The 17,371-nt window shown below is 40.2% G+C and overlaps 1 protein-coding gene and 1 pseudogene across 1 annotated transcript in view; one reads left to right on the top strand and one right to left on the bottom strand.

Annotated features, from left to right (window-relative positions):
- TEX11 (testis expressed 11) overlaps positions 1-17,371 on the bottom strand; it is a 329,846-nt gene that overhangs the window by 252,486 nt on the left and 59,989 nt on the right. Inside the window, exons 6-7 of the mRNA XM_031660592.1 lie at positions 8,975-9,055; positions 8,761-8,880 (exon numbers count right to left, since the gene is read on the bottom strand). Of these exons, the coding sequence (XP_031516452.1) occupies positions 8,761-8,880; positions 8,975-9,055 (201 nt within the window). The remainder of the gene's footprint in view (positions 1-8,760; positions 8,881-8,974; positions 9,056-17,371) is intronic.
- Positions 13,993-14,910, top strand: LOC101005733 (annotated as a pseudogene).

Genomic DNA, 17,371 nt, shown 5'->3' with positions numbered 1-17,371 from the left:
TCTACTAAAAATACAAAAATTAGCCAGGCATGGTGGCACACACCTGTTGTTTCAGCCACTCGGGAGGCTGAGGCAGGAGAATCACTTGAGCCTGGGAGGCGGAGGTTGCAGTGAGCTGAGATCATGCCACTGCATTCCAGCCTGGGTGACAGAGTGAGACTCTGTCTCAACAACAAAACAAAACAAAACAAACAAAACACAGAATGTAAAATGGCATGGCCACTCTAGAAAACAGTTGGCAGTTTCTAAAAAAAAAAAACTAAATATACCCTTTATGTCCACACAAAAACCTGTATGAAAATGTTCATGCCAACTTATTTACAATAGCCAAAAATTGGAAACAACCCAAATTCTTTCAATGGTGAATGGCTAAACAAATTGGTACATCCATAGCATAGAATTCTACATAGCAATAAAAAGAGAACAGGGCTGGGCGTGTTGACTCATGCCTGTAATCCCAGCACTTTGGTAGGCAGAGGTGGACGGATCACTTGAGGCCAGGAGTTTGAGACCAGCCTGGCCAACATGGCAAAACCCCATTTCTACTAAAAATACAAAAATTAGCCAGGCATGGTGGCACACACCTGTTGTTTCAGCCACTCGGGAGGCTGAGGCAGGAGAATCACTTGAGCCTGGGAGGCGGAGGTTGCAGTGAGCTGAGATCATGCCACTGCATTCCAGCCTGGGTGACAGAGTGAGACTCTGTCTCAACAACAAAACAAAACAAAACAAACAAAACACAGAATGTAAAATGGCATGGCCACTCTAGAAAACAGTTGGCAGTTTCTAAAAAAAAAAAACTAAATATACCCTTTATGTCCACACAAAAACCTGTATGAAAATGTTCATGCCAACTTATTTACAATAGCCAAAAATTGGAAACAACCCAAATTCTTTCAATGGTGAATGGCTAAACAAATTGGTACATCCATAGCATAGAATTCTACATAGCAATAAAAAGAGAACAGGGCTGGGCGTGTTGACTCATGCCTGTAATCCCAGCACTTTGGTAGGCAGAGGTGGACGGATCACTTGAGGCCAGGAGTTTGAGACCAGCCTGGCCAACATGGCAAAACCCCATCTCTACAAAAAAATTAGCCAGATGTGGTGGCACATGCCTGTAATCTCAGCTACTTGGGAGGCTGAGGCAGGAGAATCGCTTGAACCCGGGAGGCAGTAGTTGCAGTGAGCCGAGATCACACCACTGTACTCCAGCCTGGGCGACAGAGCGAGACTCTGTCTCAAAAACAAACAAACAAACAAAAAGAACAAACTATTAACACATAAAACAACAAGGATGGATCGCAAAAAAAAAAAAAAAAAAAAAAAAAAATGAGTGAGAACAACCAATATGAAATGGTTACATAGTATATTATTACATTTATACAATGTTCTTAAAATGACAAAATTATAGAGATGGAGACTAGGTTTTGGTTGCCTGGGTTTTGGATGACTGGAAAGGGGTATCCCTATAAAGGGGTTATGTAAAGAATCTGTGTGGTAATGAAATTGTTCTGTATCTTGATTGTGGTGGTATGAATCTACACCTACACATGTGATGAAATTGTACAGAACTATATAAACATACGTGAACACACACAAGAGAGTTCATATAAAACTGGTGAAATCTAAATAAGGTCTGTGGATTGTATCAATGTCTATTTCCTGGTTTTATATTGCACTATATGTAAGCAAGATATTACCACTGGGGAAAAACTGGGTGAAGGATACACAGAACTCTCTTTACTATTTTTGTAGCTTCCTGCAAATCTATGCTTATTTCAAAATTTTTAAAAGTTTTTAGAAACACATTTGTTGGCCAGGCATGGTGGCTCATGCCTGTAGTCCCAGTACTCTGGGAGGCCGAGGCGGGTGGATCACCCGAGGTCAGGAGTTCAAGACCATATCTGGTCAACATGGTGAAACACCGTCTGTACTAAAAATACAAAAACTAGCTGAGCATGGTGGCGGCTGCCTGTAGTCCCAGCTAGCTACTCGGGAGGCTGAGGCAGGAGAATCGCTTGAACCCAGGAGGTGGAGGTTGTAGTGAGCCGAGATGGCACCACTGCCCTCCAGCCTGGGCAACAGAGCGAGACTCGGTCTCAAAAAAAATCAAATCAAATCAAATCACATTTGTTAACACCACCGCCAATTTCATCAGAAAAGACTAAGTATTTAGGCAGTGGCTCATGCCTGTAGTCCCAGAACTTTGGGAGGCCAAGGCAGGCAGATCACTTGAGGCCAGGAGATCGAGACCAGCCTGGCCAACATGGGGAAACCCTCATCTCTACTAGAAATACCCCCCCCCCCAAAAAAAAGAAGGAAGAAAGAAAAGAGAGAAATGTGATGCCCCAATTTTGGAGGTAAGGCCCAGTGGGAGGTGTTTAGGTCATGGAGTCAGATCTCTCAGGAATGACTTGGCTCCCTCCCCACAGTAACAGTGAGTTGTTCTTGCTCTAGTAGTTCCTGTAAGATGGCATTGTTTGAAAGAGTCTGGTATCACCCTCCCCTGTATCTCTTCTTCCCTCTCTTGTCATGTGATATGCCTGCTCCCCCTTAGACTTTTGGCATGACTGAAAGCTTACTGAGGTCCTTGGCCAGAAGCAGATGCTGGCATATGCTTCTTGTACAGCGTGTAGAACCAGGAGCAAGAATAAATCTCTTTTCTTTATAAATTACCCAGCCTCAGGTATGCCATTATAGCAATACGAAATGAACTGAGACACCTTACTACTGAAACTGCTTTCTATGGTCACTATCATCTTCCTAAACATCAGGTTCAATGCCGTTTATTCCAACCTCATTTTCTTTTATTTCTCTGACGCACTGGCCACTGTTGATCATCCTTTTCTCCAAGCTCTCTTCTCATGGATGACCCACACTGTTCTAGTCCTCTTTCATCTCTGGTATTCCTTCTTTTTTGTTTGCTCTGCTTTTTGAAATTTTAATGTAATTAAATTTGATTTTTTTAAAGACAGGGATTCACTCTACCACCCAGGCTGGAGTGCCATAGTGTGATCATGGCTCACTGCAGCCTCAACCTGTGATCCTCCTGTTTCAGCCTCCCACGAAGCTGAGACCACAGCCATGTGCCACCATGCCTGCCTAATTTTTTTTTTCTTTTCTCACAGAGATAGGGTCTAGTTATGTTGCCCATGCTGGTCTTGAACTCCTAACCTCAAATGATCCTCCCACCTTGGCTTCCCAAAGTGCTGGGATTACAGGTGTGAGCCACCATGCCTAGCAGTGTTTGCTCTACTTTTGACTGTACTCTCCCACCTCCTAACAACATGTAAATGTTTGTGGAATGAACAGGCTTTATTATCCTCCCTTTCCTGCCTCCAAAGATTCAATGGTTCAAGTCCTTCTCACTGAGCGTAAATGATTGCTTCCTTTATATGTCTCCTATATCTGTCCCTTCTTTCTCATTCTCATTGGTACTACTATAGTCCAGGCTTTCACCGGTTCATGGTTACACTATGCCTTGATTCTGTTTATTTTTCTTTTTTTTTTTTGAGACAGAGTCTTGCTCTGTCGCCCAGGCTGGAGTGCAGTGGCCAGATCTCAGCTCACTGCAAGCTCCGCCTCCCGGGTTTACGCCATTCTCCTGCCTCAGCCTCCGGAGTAGCTGGGACTACAGGCGCCCGCTGCCTCGCCCGGCTAGTTTTTTTGTATTTTTTAGTAGAGACGGGGTTTCACCATGTTAGCCAGGATGGTCTCGATCTCCTGACCTCATGATCCGCCCGTCTCGGCCTCCCAAAGTGCTGGGATTACAGGCTTGAGCTACCGCGCCCAGCCCTGTTTACTTTTCAATCAAGTCTAAACATGATTACAGGTTACTCTTCACTAGGTGCCACCAAACCTCTTCCTAAACACTTTCAATTACCCCAGTACCTTTAGGAAAATCTCAAAAGTATTTTTTCAAAGAGGTATATTTGGGCTTTCTCAACCTGGCCCTACTTACTTCTCCAGACTTAGCACTTATCGTGCCCTTGCAAAATACTTTCCTTCAGATAAACTGGTCACACTCTTCCTTAAACATGGCATGCACATTACTGCCTTATATGACTTTGTTCATGTGCAAACCTTTGCTCTGCCTGGAATATTCTGTGCCCTCTTCCCCACTTTCCTAAGTCTGTTTCTTCCTTCAAAGTTCAAATCATGCTCTAAATCCTGTGTGTCTTCCCCTACAACCCAGTCCACAATAATCTCCCCACTTTTCTACACTCTTGTAGTACTTGCCTGTACTAGTGTTTTTCAGTCTTTCACATTTTACATACTACTTGCCACTCTTTTGATAGGATGGGGGGGGGGGGGTAAAAAGATCAGAAAGGAATAATAGGGGGAGAGCAGATTCATTTGTACCACACACATTTACATAATATCTATTACGTGCTATGCACTATGCTAGAAGCTGACAATGCAGATTAATTTTTTTTACATTACTACTTTTTTAACTACTAGGAAAGATGGTGAACCAAAGTCCTTGATATGATAGAGAAAGCTGGCTTTCACTTGGCTTGTGTCTCCAGGATAGCCTCCATCATAGTCTTTATAGGTAAGCTCATAGCCCCTTCCTCAGTGTGACCTTGTCAGCTTCTACAAATGGTCTCACTTTAAATAGGGGAGGGAGCAGAAGCAAAATATACGATCCTTGCATCTGCAGATGATGCACAATGCAGAAAGAGGCACTGTCAGTAACCAAGGGAAATGGGGAATTAGGAGAAACACCAAGATCTATAGTTATTTTTACAATTCCGAAAGATTACAGAAGAATAATCTGGCACATGCATACACAGAAAAGTATCCTTCACCTTGCAAGTGGATATAGGGATTGAGGAAAAATAAAATGTTAACAATTGTTAGGAAGGTGATGTGACCACTTTAGACAAAGTCTGTGTCCCACCTAACCTAAGTCATTCATTTGGCACTTAATATTTTCCTTTTTCCAGTTTTAGAACATGTACTTATGGCCTGTCTCTCAAACTAGCTTATAATTTTCTTAAGGAAAATGACCATATATTATATCTCCACTCACACACAGCACTGAACACTGCATGTAGATCACTTATCTGTACAACTATTATAGTACCCAATTTTTTCTATCTTGTATATGCATCCTTTATCTCACCAACTAAACTATAATCCTTGAGGATAGGATATGTGATTGTTTGCATTACTCCACAAAACCTAGCATAGTAGTCTGTTCATAGAAGATATTCCTTGTCTGTTGAATAATTTAATAAATAATAAAGCAATTATCTAACTGGTTAAATGGTAGGTGCCTAGAAAAAGATAAGGCCTCTCAGGAGCTTTATTAGGACAGAGAAAACTCATTATCAAACACCGCTATTAACCGCCATTTTAAAGATGTCTTCTCCCAAGCAAATATCAACAAAACTCATAAACTCTAATGGTGAGAGTGTCTTAGAAATGAAAAATGAACTTACAGCAAAAGGAATTAGCCTTCACTTCAACTTCTGAAGATGTCATCACTTATCAAAGTCAAGAATTATATAGTTCTCATTACTGATTATAACAACTAACACTTTTAACCAGCTATATAAAGAAGATGCCATTTAGATATCAACATCCACCACACTGAAGAAATGCTACAAGACCTTCTGAAATCATAGGATCTTGGTGTTAAAAGGGACTTAAGGATCACAGTAGTCAAATTTCCTACCAAATGAAGGAATTCCTTCTGCAATGTATAATTATTAGGATACTCACATCTTTGCTTACAGTTTTCCAGTGAAAACAGACTTAGAATCTTGCAGGAAAGCTATTCCATTATACGATTACTATCACTGATAAAAAGCTACTTACATAAAGCCACAATTCGTCTTCCTAGAATTTCTACCATTGTTCTTCATTCTATCCTGTGGAGTTTAATTCCTTTTTAATACAATAGTCCTTAAAATATTCAAAGAGAGCTATCATTCCTACTGTCTTCTTTTTCTGAGACAAACATCACTATATTCTCCAAATATTTTTCATATGATATACTTTGTACACCAACCCAGTAATTTTAAAATGTGATGTCTAGAAGTTATCACAATATTCAAAATGTGAATTAACTACCTAGATGTGGACACTATGTATCTATTAACATAGCCTAGGGCCGTGCTAGCTTTTTTTGCAGCTACGTCACATCACTGATTTAAGTTTGAGCTTGTGGACAATTAAAATACATAGGTCTGGCCAGTCGCAGTGGCTCATGCCTGTAATTCCAGCACTTCGGGAGGGCAAGGTGGGAGGATCACTTGAGCCCAGGAGCTCAAGATAAGCCTAGACAACATAGTAAAACCCTACGTCTACCCAAAAAGTATATATATTTTTTTAACTAGCCAGGCACAGTGGCATACCCCCATAGTCCTACCTACTCGGGAGGCTGAGGGAGGAGGATCCCCTGAGCCCAGGAGGTTGAGGCTGCAGTGAGCTATGATTGGGCCACATTACTCCAGCCTGGGCAACAGAGCAAGATCCTGTCTGTAAAAGAACGACAAAAATACCACACATAGGTCTGGCCAGGCATGGTGGCTCACACCTATAATCCTAGCACTTTGAGAGGCCAAGGTGAGAGGACTGCTTGAGGCCAGGAATTTGATACCAGCCTGGGAAACATAGCAAAACCTCGTCTCTACAAAAAAAAAAAAAAAGATAAAAATAAATAAATGAGAGAAAATTAAACAACCTAAATAAATGAAAAGACATCCCAGGTTCATGGACCAGAACACAATATTCGTAAGATAACAATATCCCCCAAATTGTTCTATAAATTCAATCCCTATCAAAATTCCAGCTGGCTTCTGTGCACAAATTGAAAAGCTGATCCTAACATTCATATGGAAATGTAAGGGACCCAGAAAAGTCCAAACAAATGTTAAAAAGAACAAAACTGGAGGACTTGCAATTCCCAATTTCAAAACTTACTACATAGCTACAGTAATCAAGACAAGTGTGGTACCAGCATAAGGCTAGACATATAGACCAATGGAATAGAATCAAGAGTCCACAAATAAACTCTTACACCTATGATAAGTTGATTTTTGACAAAGGTGCTAAGGTCATTCAATATGGGGAAAGAATAGTCTTCTCAACAAATGGTACTGGGACAATTGAATAGCCACATGCAAAAGAATGAAGTTAGATCTCTACTTCACATTATACCTGAAAATTTACTTAAAACGGACCACAGATCTAAGTGTAAGTGCTAAAACTATAAAATTTTTAGATGTAGAGAAATTGGAGCCCTCAGATACTACTGGGGGAAGTGTAATAAAATAGTTCAGCCACTATGGAAAACATTCTGGCAGTTTCTCAAAAGGTTAAACACAGACTTAGAGTTACCATGCTACCCAACAATTCCACCCCTAGTTATATACCAAAGAAAATTAAAAACATACATACACACACTGTAAATGAATGTTCACATTAGAATTATTCACAATAGACAAAAATTGGAAACAACTCAAATGTTCATCAATAGATGAATGGATAAACAAAACATGGCATATTCATACAGTGAAACATGCAACAACACTGATGAACCTTGAAAACAATTATGCTAAGTGAGAGAAGCTAATCGCAAAAGACCACTTATTGCATGATTATATTAACATGAAATGTCAAAAATAGGCGTATCTATGGAGACAGAAAATAAATTCACGGTTGCTAGAGCTAGGGTCAGAAGCAATGATGAATGACTGCTAATGCTGATGGGGATTTCTTTTTGGCGTGACAAACATGTTTTAAACTTAGCTTGTGGTGAACATTGCACAATTCTGTGAATATACTAAATTACTGAATTATACAGTGTAAATGGGTGAATTTTATGGTATATGAATTGTATCTCAATAAATGTTACAAAATAAAAAGGGGACTTTTCTTTCTTGTTGTTATTTTGTTTGTTTTTTGAGACAGAGTCTAGCTCTGTCACTCAGGCTGGAGTGCAGTGGCACAGTCATAGCTCACTCATAGCTCAGTTTAACCTCAGACTCCTGGGCTCAAGGGATCTTTCTGCCTCAGACTCCGTAGTAGCCAGAACTACAGGTGCACACCACCAAGCCTGGCTAATTTTTTACTTTTATTTTTTGGTAGAGATGGGGATCTTACTATGCTGCCCAGGTTGGTCTCCAATTCCTGAGCTCAAGCAATCTTTCCACTTCAGGCTCCCAAAGTGCTGGGATTACAGGCACAAGCCACCATGCCCAGCTGGGGATTTTTCATTTCCAGAATTGTGTAATAACAGAAAGCGAACTCATCATAGCTCAAATGCACACCTAAGTGTATGATGACAAAGAAATCCACAAGGTAAACAGAGGTAAAATATAACTTTAAACAGTGTGTGATCGCAGCAGACTTTTAGAAAGCATCAATAGACAACTCAGAACAACTGCAAATGAGAAGGCTCTTTTCAGGCAAATATTTTAGGCAGACTGTGAATGTAAGAGAGAGTCACAGAGACAGGTGTTTCAAGTAGGGACTGCTGCCATAAATAAATGACAGGTGTTACATGCAGGGGGTGAAAATGATGTTTAACTGTATATCAGTCTTCTCACCCTTAGCCACCCCATAGATTCCAATCAGCATTAGTAACATCACCTTCAGATATAACAGAGATAAAAAGGTCAAATTAATATCCTATAAAAGGCCAGTGACATCTGACTTTCTTCCAATAGGTAATATATCATCTCTTTTACATTTACATATGGAAAAAATGCCCCACTGGAAGACCCTGGTGCCCATGATACCTACAGACTCTGCTTGGTAAGAAAGCACTCTGAAGTGGTCTCTCTCAACAGTAATCTTCTCCATGATCAAGTCAGCCTCAGGGGAGCTCCTTTGAATTAATTTGATGTATAATTGCTCCAGACTCTGAAAAATAAAACCACAGTACAATGTACCAATGACAATAACCACAGATGTTACTACTAATAATTGCCTCAGCTAAAAATCAATGGTAACTTACGGCCACAGCAGCTTGAAAACATTCATCAGCGATTAGAAAATTTCCAACATCCAACCATTCTCTTCCTATTCTTATATTCATCTAGAAGAGAGAAATTAGAAAATCATTTTTAAAAATTCATACCTCCAACAAATTGGTTGGGGAATACTGGAGAAAATACTGAATCCTCTGTCCATATTCAGTCATGTAACTCACAGAAAACAAAAAGCAACAGTTAGCATTTGTTAGAGTTCTGTGTTCTACTTTGAACTCCACAATTTAAGAGAAATGGTCATTAAGACAAAAATAATAGCAGAAATTAATAGACTTAAAAACACATCTTCTGAGGAAATATTAAAAGAAAACATTGAGGTAACTTAGGAAGAGAAAGTTTTGAAAAACTTAATGCTTCACATACTTGAAGAAAGGTATATGATAAGCATTAGACTACTGGAGTTCTAGTTTTTAATTCCATCTGCAATAAAATTTGGATTAATCCAACAAATGTTTATTAAGTACCTTTACATTCAGTCTCACTGAAGGAGCTCACAGTATTGTAACTGGTAGATATCCCACCATGCACAAAAATGCAAAATGTGGAAACAGCCCTGGATGTGAACAGTAGGAACATCAGGCAGTAGGCCTCCCTAAGAAAGGATCTTCCTCCCTCCTTTCCAGAAAGGAACAGAGAGTACAATTACTTTGGCTGGACAGAAACAGAGTTCTAGGTGGCTGACAACACAAGTTAATGAAAAACATCCAGTCCTACCTCTTCATCAGTCACTGGATTCAGGTTATAGTACACAGTGTGACACCATATTCATAGAAGATCATCACAGAATTTCAAATCAAATATGAGCAAGAATTACCAAACAATTGAGGGAAACCAATGCCGTGAAAGGACATCACACTGAACAACAGAATATCTGAGAAAATAGAATTGAGAGAGCTAGCAGATGGAAACATACAGAGATATAAAATTATAATCCACAGAGTTAAATAATAGTCACAATCAATAACATGCCTTTTCAGTTTTCATTATTTGGGATCAACAAAGCTAAAAATGCAAATGTTAGAGGTGACAGAAGGTGGAAGGTTAAAGGGAAAGAGAGATAGAAAGAATGGAAATATCCTCACAAAGTAGCAAGTAAAGAGATAAACTCCAAATCTGATTTTTTTTAAAAAAAGAAAGAAAAGTTTAAATACATGACTTGGGCTGAGCATGGTGTGGCTCACGCCTGTAATCCTAGCCCTTTGTGAGGCTGAGGTGAAAGGATAACTTCAGGCCAGGAATTTGAGACCGGCCTGAGCAACATAACATAGCAAGACCCTGTCTCTACAAAAAATTTAAAAATTAGTTGGGCATGGTGGTGCACACCTGTGGTCTCAGCTACTAGGGAGGCTGAGGCAGGAAGATCGCTTGAGCCTGGGAGGTGAAGGCTGCAGTGAGCCATGATCACGCCACTGCACTCCATCCTGGACGACAGGCAATGTGACTCTGTCTCAAAAAAAAAAATTATATATATATATATAATTTTAGGCCAGGCACCGTGGCTCATGCCTGTAATCCCAGCACTTTGAGAGGCCGAGGTGGACGGATTTCTTAAGCTCAGGAGTTCGAGACCAGCCTGGGCAACATGGTGAGACCCCCCCCATCTCTACTAAAAATACAAAAAAATTAGCTGGGCATGGTGGTGCGCACCTGTGGTCCCAGCTACTTGGGAGGCTGAGATGGGAAGATCGCTTGAGCCCAGGGTGCCAAGGTTGCAGTGAGCCAAGATCGCGCCATTGAACTCTAGCCTGGGTGACAGAGCAAGATCCTATCTCAAAAAAAGTATACTTTTAAAATACATACATATATACAAAAAATTATATGCATGTGTATATAAAATATATACAATTTAAAGTTTTGAAAGACAGCCAACAGATAAATTTAAAATAGTATAATATAATTAACAAAAATTGAGAGAGGATGGTGGAGGTAACATGATATAATATGAGATAAATCCTTATCCATTATAATAGCAAATAAATAGATCATAAATAAAGCTGATAAATCAATAATTAGTTATTGGCCAGGCATAGTGGCTCACGTCTGTAACCCTAGCACTTTGGGAGGCCGAGGCGGGTGGATAGCCTGAGCTCAGTAATTTGAGACCAGCCTGGGCAACAACCAGCAAAACCCCATCTCTACTAAAAATACAAAAAATTAGCTGGGCGTGGTGGTGCATGCCTGTAGTCCCAGCTGCTCAGGAGACTGAGGCACAAGAATCGCTTGAGCCCTGAAGGTGGAGGTTGCAGTGAGCTGAGATCATGCCACTGCACTCCAGCTTGGGCAACAGAGTGAGACCCTGTCTCAAAAAAAAAAAAAAAAAAAAGAAAGAAAGAAAAAAAAGAATTAGTTATTGTTACAAGCAGAATTATGTCCCTTCAAAATCCTACACTGTAGCCCTAACCTCCAACACCTCAGAATGTAACTGTATTTATAGATAGGGGCTTTAAGAAAGGATTGCATTAAAATGAGGCCATTAGGGCAGGCCCTAATTTCATCTAACTGATATCCTTATAACCAGAGGAAATTTGGACACACAAATGGACACAAAGAATGAGCACACACAGAGGAAAGGCCGTGTGAGAGGACACAGCAAAAAGGTGGACATCCACAAGCCAAGGAAAGAGTACTCAGAAGAAATCAAACCTGCTGATACCTTGATCTTGAACTTCTAGCCTTCAAAACTGTGAGAAAATAAATATCTGTTGTTTAAGCCAACCAACCTGTGATATTTTGTTATGGCAGCCCTCCCAAACCAATACAGTGATACAAGCATGTAACTAAGATACATAGAGAGAACCATGAGAGTGGAAACAGAAATGGTTACAGTAATAGCCTTAAAAGTGGCTAAGACATATGCACAAGGCAATTCATTGCAGCACCCAAATGTCTATCAAGGGAGGCTGGTTGAACGTAATAAGGTACATACAGCAACTGAAATACAGGTATTAAAAATAAGGAATATTTCTTTTTATTATTATTATTATACTTTAAGTTCTAGGGTACATGTGCATAATGTGCAGGTTTGTTACATATGTATACTTGTGCCAAGTTGCTGTGCTGCACCCATCAACTCGTCAGCACCCATCAACTCGTCCTTTACATCAGGTATAACTCCCAGTGCAATCCACCCCTCCCTCCTCCCCATAATAGGCCCCAGTGTGTGATGTTCCCCTTCCAGAGTCCAAGTGATCTCATTGTTCAGTTCCCACCTATGAGTGAGAGCATGCAGTGTTTGGTTTTCCGTTCTTGTGATAGTTTGCTGAGAATGATGGTTTCCGGCTGCATCCATGTCCCTACAAAGGATACAAACTCATCCTTTTTTATGGCTGCATAGTATTCCATGGTGTATGTGTGCCACATTTTCTTAATCCAGTCTGTCACTGATGGACATTTGGGTTGATTCCAAGTCTTTGCTATTGTGAATAGTGCCGCAATGAACATACGTGTGCATGTGTCTTTATAGCAGCATGATTTATAATCCTTTGGGTATATACCCAGTAATGGGATGGCTGGGTCATATGGTACTTCTATTTCTAGATCTTTGAGGAATCGCCATACTGTTTTCCATAATGGTTGAACTAGTTTACAATCCCACCAACAGTGTAAAAGTGTTCCTATTTCTCCACATCCTCTCCAGCACCTGTTGTTTCCTGACTTTTTAATGATTGCCACTCTAACTGGTATGAGATGGTATCTCATTGTGGTTTTGATTTGCATTTCTCTGATGGCCAGTGATGACGAGCATTTTTTCATGTGTCTGTTGGTTGTATGCATGTCTTCTTTTGAGAAATGTCTGTTCATATCCCTTGCCCACTTTTTGATGGGGTTGTTTGTTTTTTTCTTGTAAATTTGTTTGAGTTCTTTGTAGGTTCTGGATATTAGCCCTTTGTCAGATGAGAAAAAATAAGGAATATTTCTACATATTTCTATGGAGTAATCCCTAGGATATAATGTTAAATAAGGGGGAAAAAATCAGGTGAAGAGGCTGGGCGCGGTGGCTCATGCCTGTAATCCCAGCACTTTGGGAGGCCAAGGTGGGTGGATCACAAGGTCAGGAGTTCGAGACCAGCCTGGCCAATATGGTGAAACCCCATCTCTATTAAAAATACAAAAAAATTAGCCGGGCGTGGTGGCAGGTGCCTGTAATCCCAGCTACTCGGGAGGCTGAGGCAGGAGAATCACTTGAACCCGGGAGGCGGAGGTTGCAGTGAGTCGAAATCATGCCACTGCACTCCAGCCTGGGTGACTGAGCGAGACTCCATCTAAAACAAAACAAAACAAAAACAACAACAACAACAACAACAAATCAGGTGAAGAAGAGTATATATGGAATGTTACCATTTATCTAAGAAAATGGGGGAATGAGGGGAGATATGAGTATATACTTGCCTGCTTATATCTGAACACATACTTTATATAAATTTTGTACATATGTTTTAAAATATTTTATATTTTAATATAATATATATTTATATATAATATAAAAATACATTATATAATCCCTTACATGAAATGGTGTAATATTTGCATATAACCTATACACATCCTCCCATGTACTATAAATCATCTCTAGATGATTTAATATAATACAAATGCTATGTGAATAGTTGTTATACTGTATTTTTATTTGTATTTTTTATTGTATTGTTATCTTTATAAGACTGTTTGGTAATATTTTCAATCCATGATTGGCTGAATCCAAGGATTCAGAAACATACTACCTATAAATTATTCTGACAAATATCAAACCTGAATCAGAACAAGCTTGTAGATCTAATTATCAGTTTATAGAAAACAAGGGTTAGAGGAAACAATGGACTATTAAGTGACACCATGAGGATGCACCAGAACCCAGAATTTAGAAAACTCTATAGGACAACCTCATTTCTTCAACAAATAAATCTGTTCAACAGATTTAAAAAAAAAAAAAAAAAAGAGAAGACAACATGTAGCTTCATTAAAACAGACATATTAACAAAATACAAAGTATGGATTATCTTTGGTCCTGATTTTAAGAAACCAATTGGAGAGGGGGTGGGAGGACTAGATATTTGATTTGGGGAAATCTTTGTTAGGTTTTATCAAGTGTGATAAAGTGAACTGCGTTTGTTGAATATAAAAATACATTGTCTTGGGGGACGTGGGGAAGCACTGGGACACAATTACAGGGTTGGGCAGGCCCCATCTGGTAGGAGTTCATGGGTGAGTCCTGGGTCCCCTGCTTGCTGAGGAGATGGATAAAGATGGGCTTCCTCTCGTGGGAGTCAGGCATAGACTTGATCAAGGTGCCAGCTATTCAACAGAAAAGAATGGTGACTTTTCTAAACCAAATTGTGGTGCACACTGTATAGTTCCTTAACTGCTCTTCTACATTTAGTGAGGAAAAACTGGCAAACCTTTATCTTTTTATCCAGAAAATTATATTGTAGATGCAAAGTTGTCATCTATACCAGGCCTAGATGATGGCACATTTGAAGTATCTCCTTAAAGTGCCACTAATGTCACAAATGGATCACGTTCTGAAGTCACCTCAGGGTAATAACAGCAGGACAGTACATAAGACTCTGGACCACAGGAAAGTCAAGTATTAGCAGGAAATAACTGTAGCTAAAGATTCAAGATATGTCATATATCTCAAAATGGTTCAAGTGAGTGTACCAGTGATGGCAATAAGAAACAAAATGATATCAGAAGGACTAGACCCAGATCTTCTTGAGACGTCAGATGCTCCAGTGCCTGATGGCAAAAGTGAAAAAACTGCAGAACAAAGTTCAGATAGCAAATCTTCTTTTAGTGACTAAGCTTAATTTTGATAAGAATTACATGTGCATGCGTATTGCAAAATCATGGAACCAACCCAAATGCCCATCAATCAACAAGTGGATTAAAAAACTGTGGTATATATATACAACTGAATACTATGCAGCCATAAAAAGGAATGAATTAACAGCATTTACAGTGACCTGGATGAGATTGGAGACTATTATTCTAAGTGAAGTAACTCAGGAATGGAAAACCAAACATCTTATGTTCTCACTGACATGTGGGAGCTAAGCTATGAGGATGCAAAGACATAACAATGATACAATGGACTTTGGGGATTTGGAGGGAAGAGTGGGAGTGGGGCAAGGGATAAAAGACTATAAATATGATGTCTTGTATACTGCTCGGGTGATGGGTGCACCAAAATCTCACAAATCACCACTAAAGAACTTACTTATGGACGGACGCAGTGGCTCATGCCTGTAACCCCAGCACTTTGGGAGGCCAAGGCAGGTGGATCATGAGGTCAGGAGTTCAACACCAGCCTGGCCAAGATGGTGAAACTCCATCTCTACTAAAAATACAAAAATTCGCCAGGTGCAGTGGCAGGCGCCTGTAATCCCAGCTTCTCAGGAGGCTGAGGCAGGAGAATTGCTTGAATCCGGGTAGCAGAGGTTGCAGTGAGCCAAGATCATGCCACTGCACTCCAGCCTGGGCGACAGAGTGAGACTCCATCTCAAGAAAAAAAAAAAGAACTTACGTAACCAAATACCACCTATACCCCAATAATTTGTGGAAAAATAGAAAATAAATAAATAAATAAATGTGTTGGGGTACATTTACATTCTATAAGATATTGAACTCTCCTAGTTCTAAAAATATCAAATGGCCATGTATACACCACCAAGCTTCCTCTAGGTTTTAAAAAATTAAGCATTACAAGCTGAAAAACAAATACATTGTCTTTTAGAAACACATACTGAAATATTTATGGGCAAAATTATACATTTTGAATTTGCTTAAAAATAATCCAGTGGGTTGGTCAGGCGCAGTGGTGGCTCACGCCTATAATCCCAAAACTTTGAGAGGCCAAGGTGGACGGATCACCTGAGATCAGGAGTTCGTGACCAGCCTGGCCAACATGGTGTAACTCCGTCTCTACTAAAAATACAAAAATCAGCCGGGTGTGGTGGGTGGGTGCCCGTAATTCCAGCTACTCAGGAGGCTGAGGCAGGAGAATCACCTGAACCCAGGAGGCAGGGGTTACAGTGAGCTGAGATCATGCCACTGCACTCCAGCCAGGGTGACACAGCAAGACTCTATCTCAAAAAAAAATTAAAAATAATAAAAATAATGCAGTGGGGCCAGGGGTTTGCTATTCGAGGAGATATAGAAGAAACAAGAGTGGCTATGAGTTGATGATTACTCTAACTGAGTGATGGGTAAATGGGGGGAATCACTGTACTATCTTACCTGTTTTATATATGTCTGAGCTTTTACAAAATAAAATATTTTAAAACATTGGGAAAAATATTTTTCTACTAAAAAAATGTATTTGCCCTAAGGAGCAAGAGAACAGATAAGGCTGGGTGCGGTGTCTCACTCTTGTAATCCCAGCACTTTGGGAGGCCGAGGCAGGTGGATCACTTGAGGTCAGGAGTTCGAGACCAGCCTGGCCAACATGGTGAAACCCTGTCTCTACTTCAAAAAAAAAAAAAAAAATTAGCCTGACATGGTGGCACACCTGTAATCCCAGTTACTCGGGAAGCTGAGGCAGGAGAACCACTTGAACCCGAGAGGTGGAGGCTGCAGTGAGCCGAGATCATGCCATTGCACTCCAGTCTGGGCTACAGAGTGAGACCCTGTCAAAAAAAAAAAAAAAAGAGAGAGAGAGAGAGAACAGATAGAGAGGGATGGAGCAGAAAATAACTTTTTATTACTTTAATTACTTTTCTGAACAACTTAATTTTACATAAACATACATTTGTATTTTGGGGGGGTGGAAATAAATGTTTACAAAATTAATCTTTTAGGCCGGGCGCAGTGGCTCACGCCTGTAATCCCAGCACTTTGGGAGGCCGAGGTGGGCAGATCACTTGAGGTCAGGAGTTCAAGACCAGCCTGGCCAACATGGTGAAACCCTGTCTCTACCAAAAATATAAAAATTAGCCGGGCGTGGTGGCGCATGCCTGTAATCCCAGCTACTTGGGAGGCTGAGGCAGGAGAATTGCTTGAACCTAGGAGATGGAGGTTGCAGTGAGCTCAGATCACACCACTGCATTCCAGCCAGGGTGACTCCTTCTCAAAATAAAAATTTTTTTTAAATCTTCTAAATAACAGAAATGTAAGAGGAAGACTTCCACTTTCAGCCATGATGGAATAGCTCAATTCAAACTGACTGTCCCACTCTAAACAACCCTAAAAGCTGGAGAAACTATAACTGTGTGAAGGCACTGGAGTGGCTACAATCTTTGAAATAAGGAAAACACGCAAGGTGAACCCTGAGTTCAACTCAGTTTTATCATATTATATATGATACAGGATTTATCAGGCTGTTGTCATAGCATTTTACATGGACAAATTCTACCACTATGTACTTA

The sequence above is a fragment of the Papio anubis genome, chromosome X (assembly GCF_008728515.1).
Source record: "Papio anubis isolate 15944 chromosome X, Panubis1.0, whole genome shotgun sequence".
Taxonomy (NCBI): domain Eukaryota; kingdom Metazoa; phylum Chordata; class Mammalia; order Primates; family Cercopithecidae; genus Papio; species Papio anubis.
Note: the sequence above shows the minus strand (reverse complement) of the source record. Positions and strands in the feature narration are given on the sequence as shown.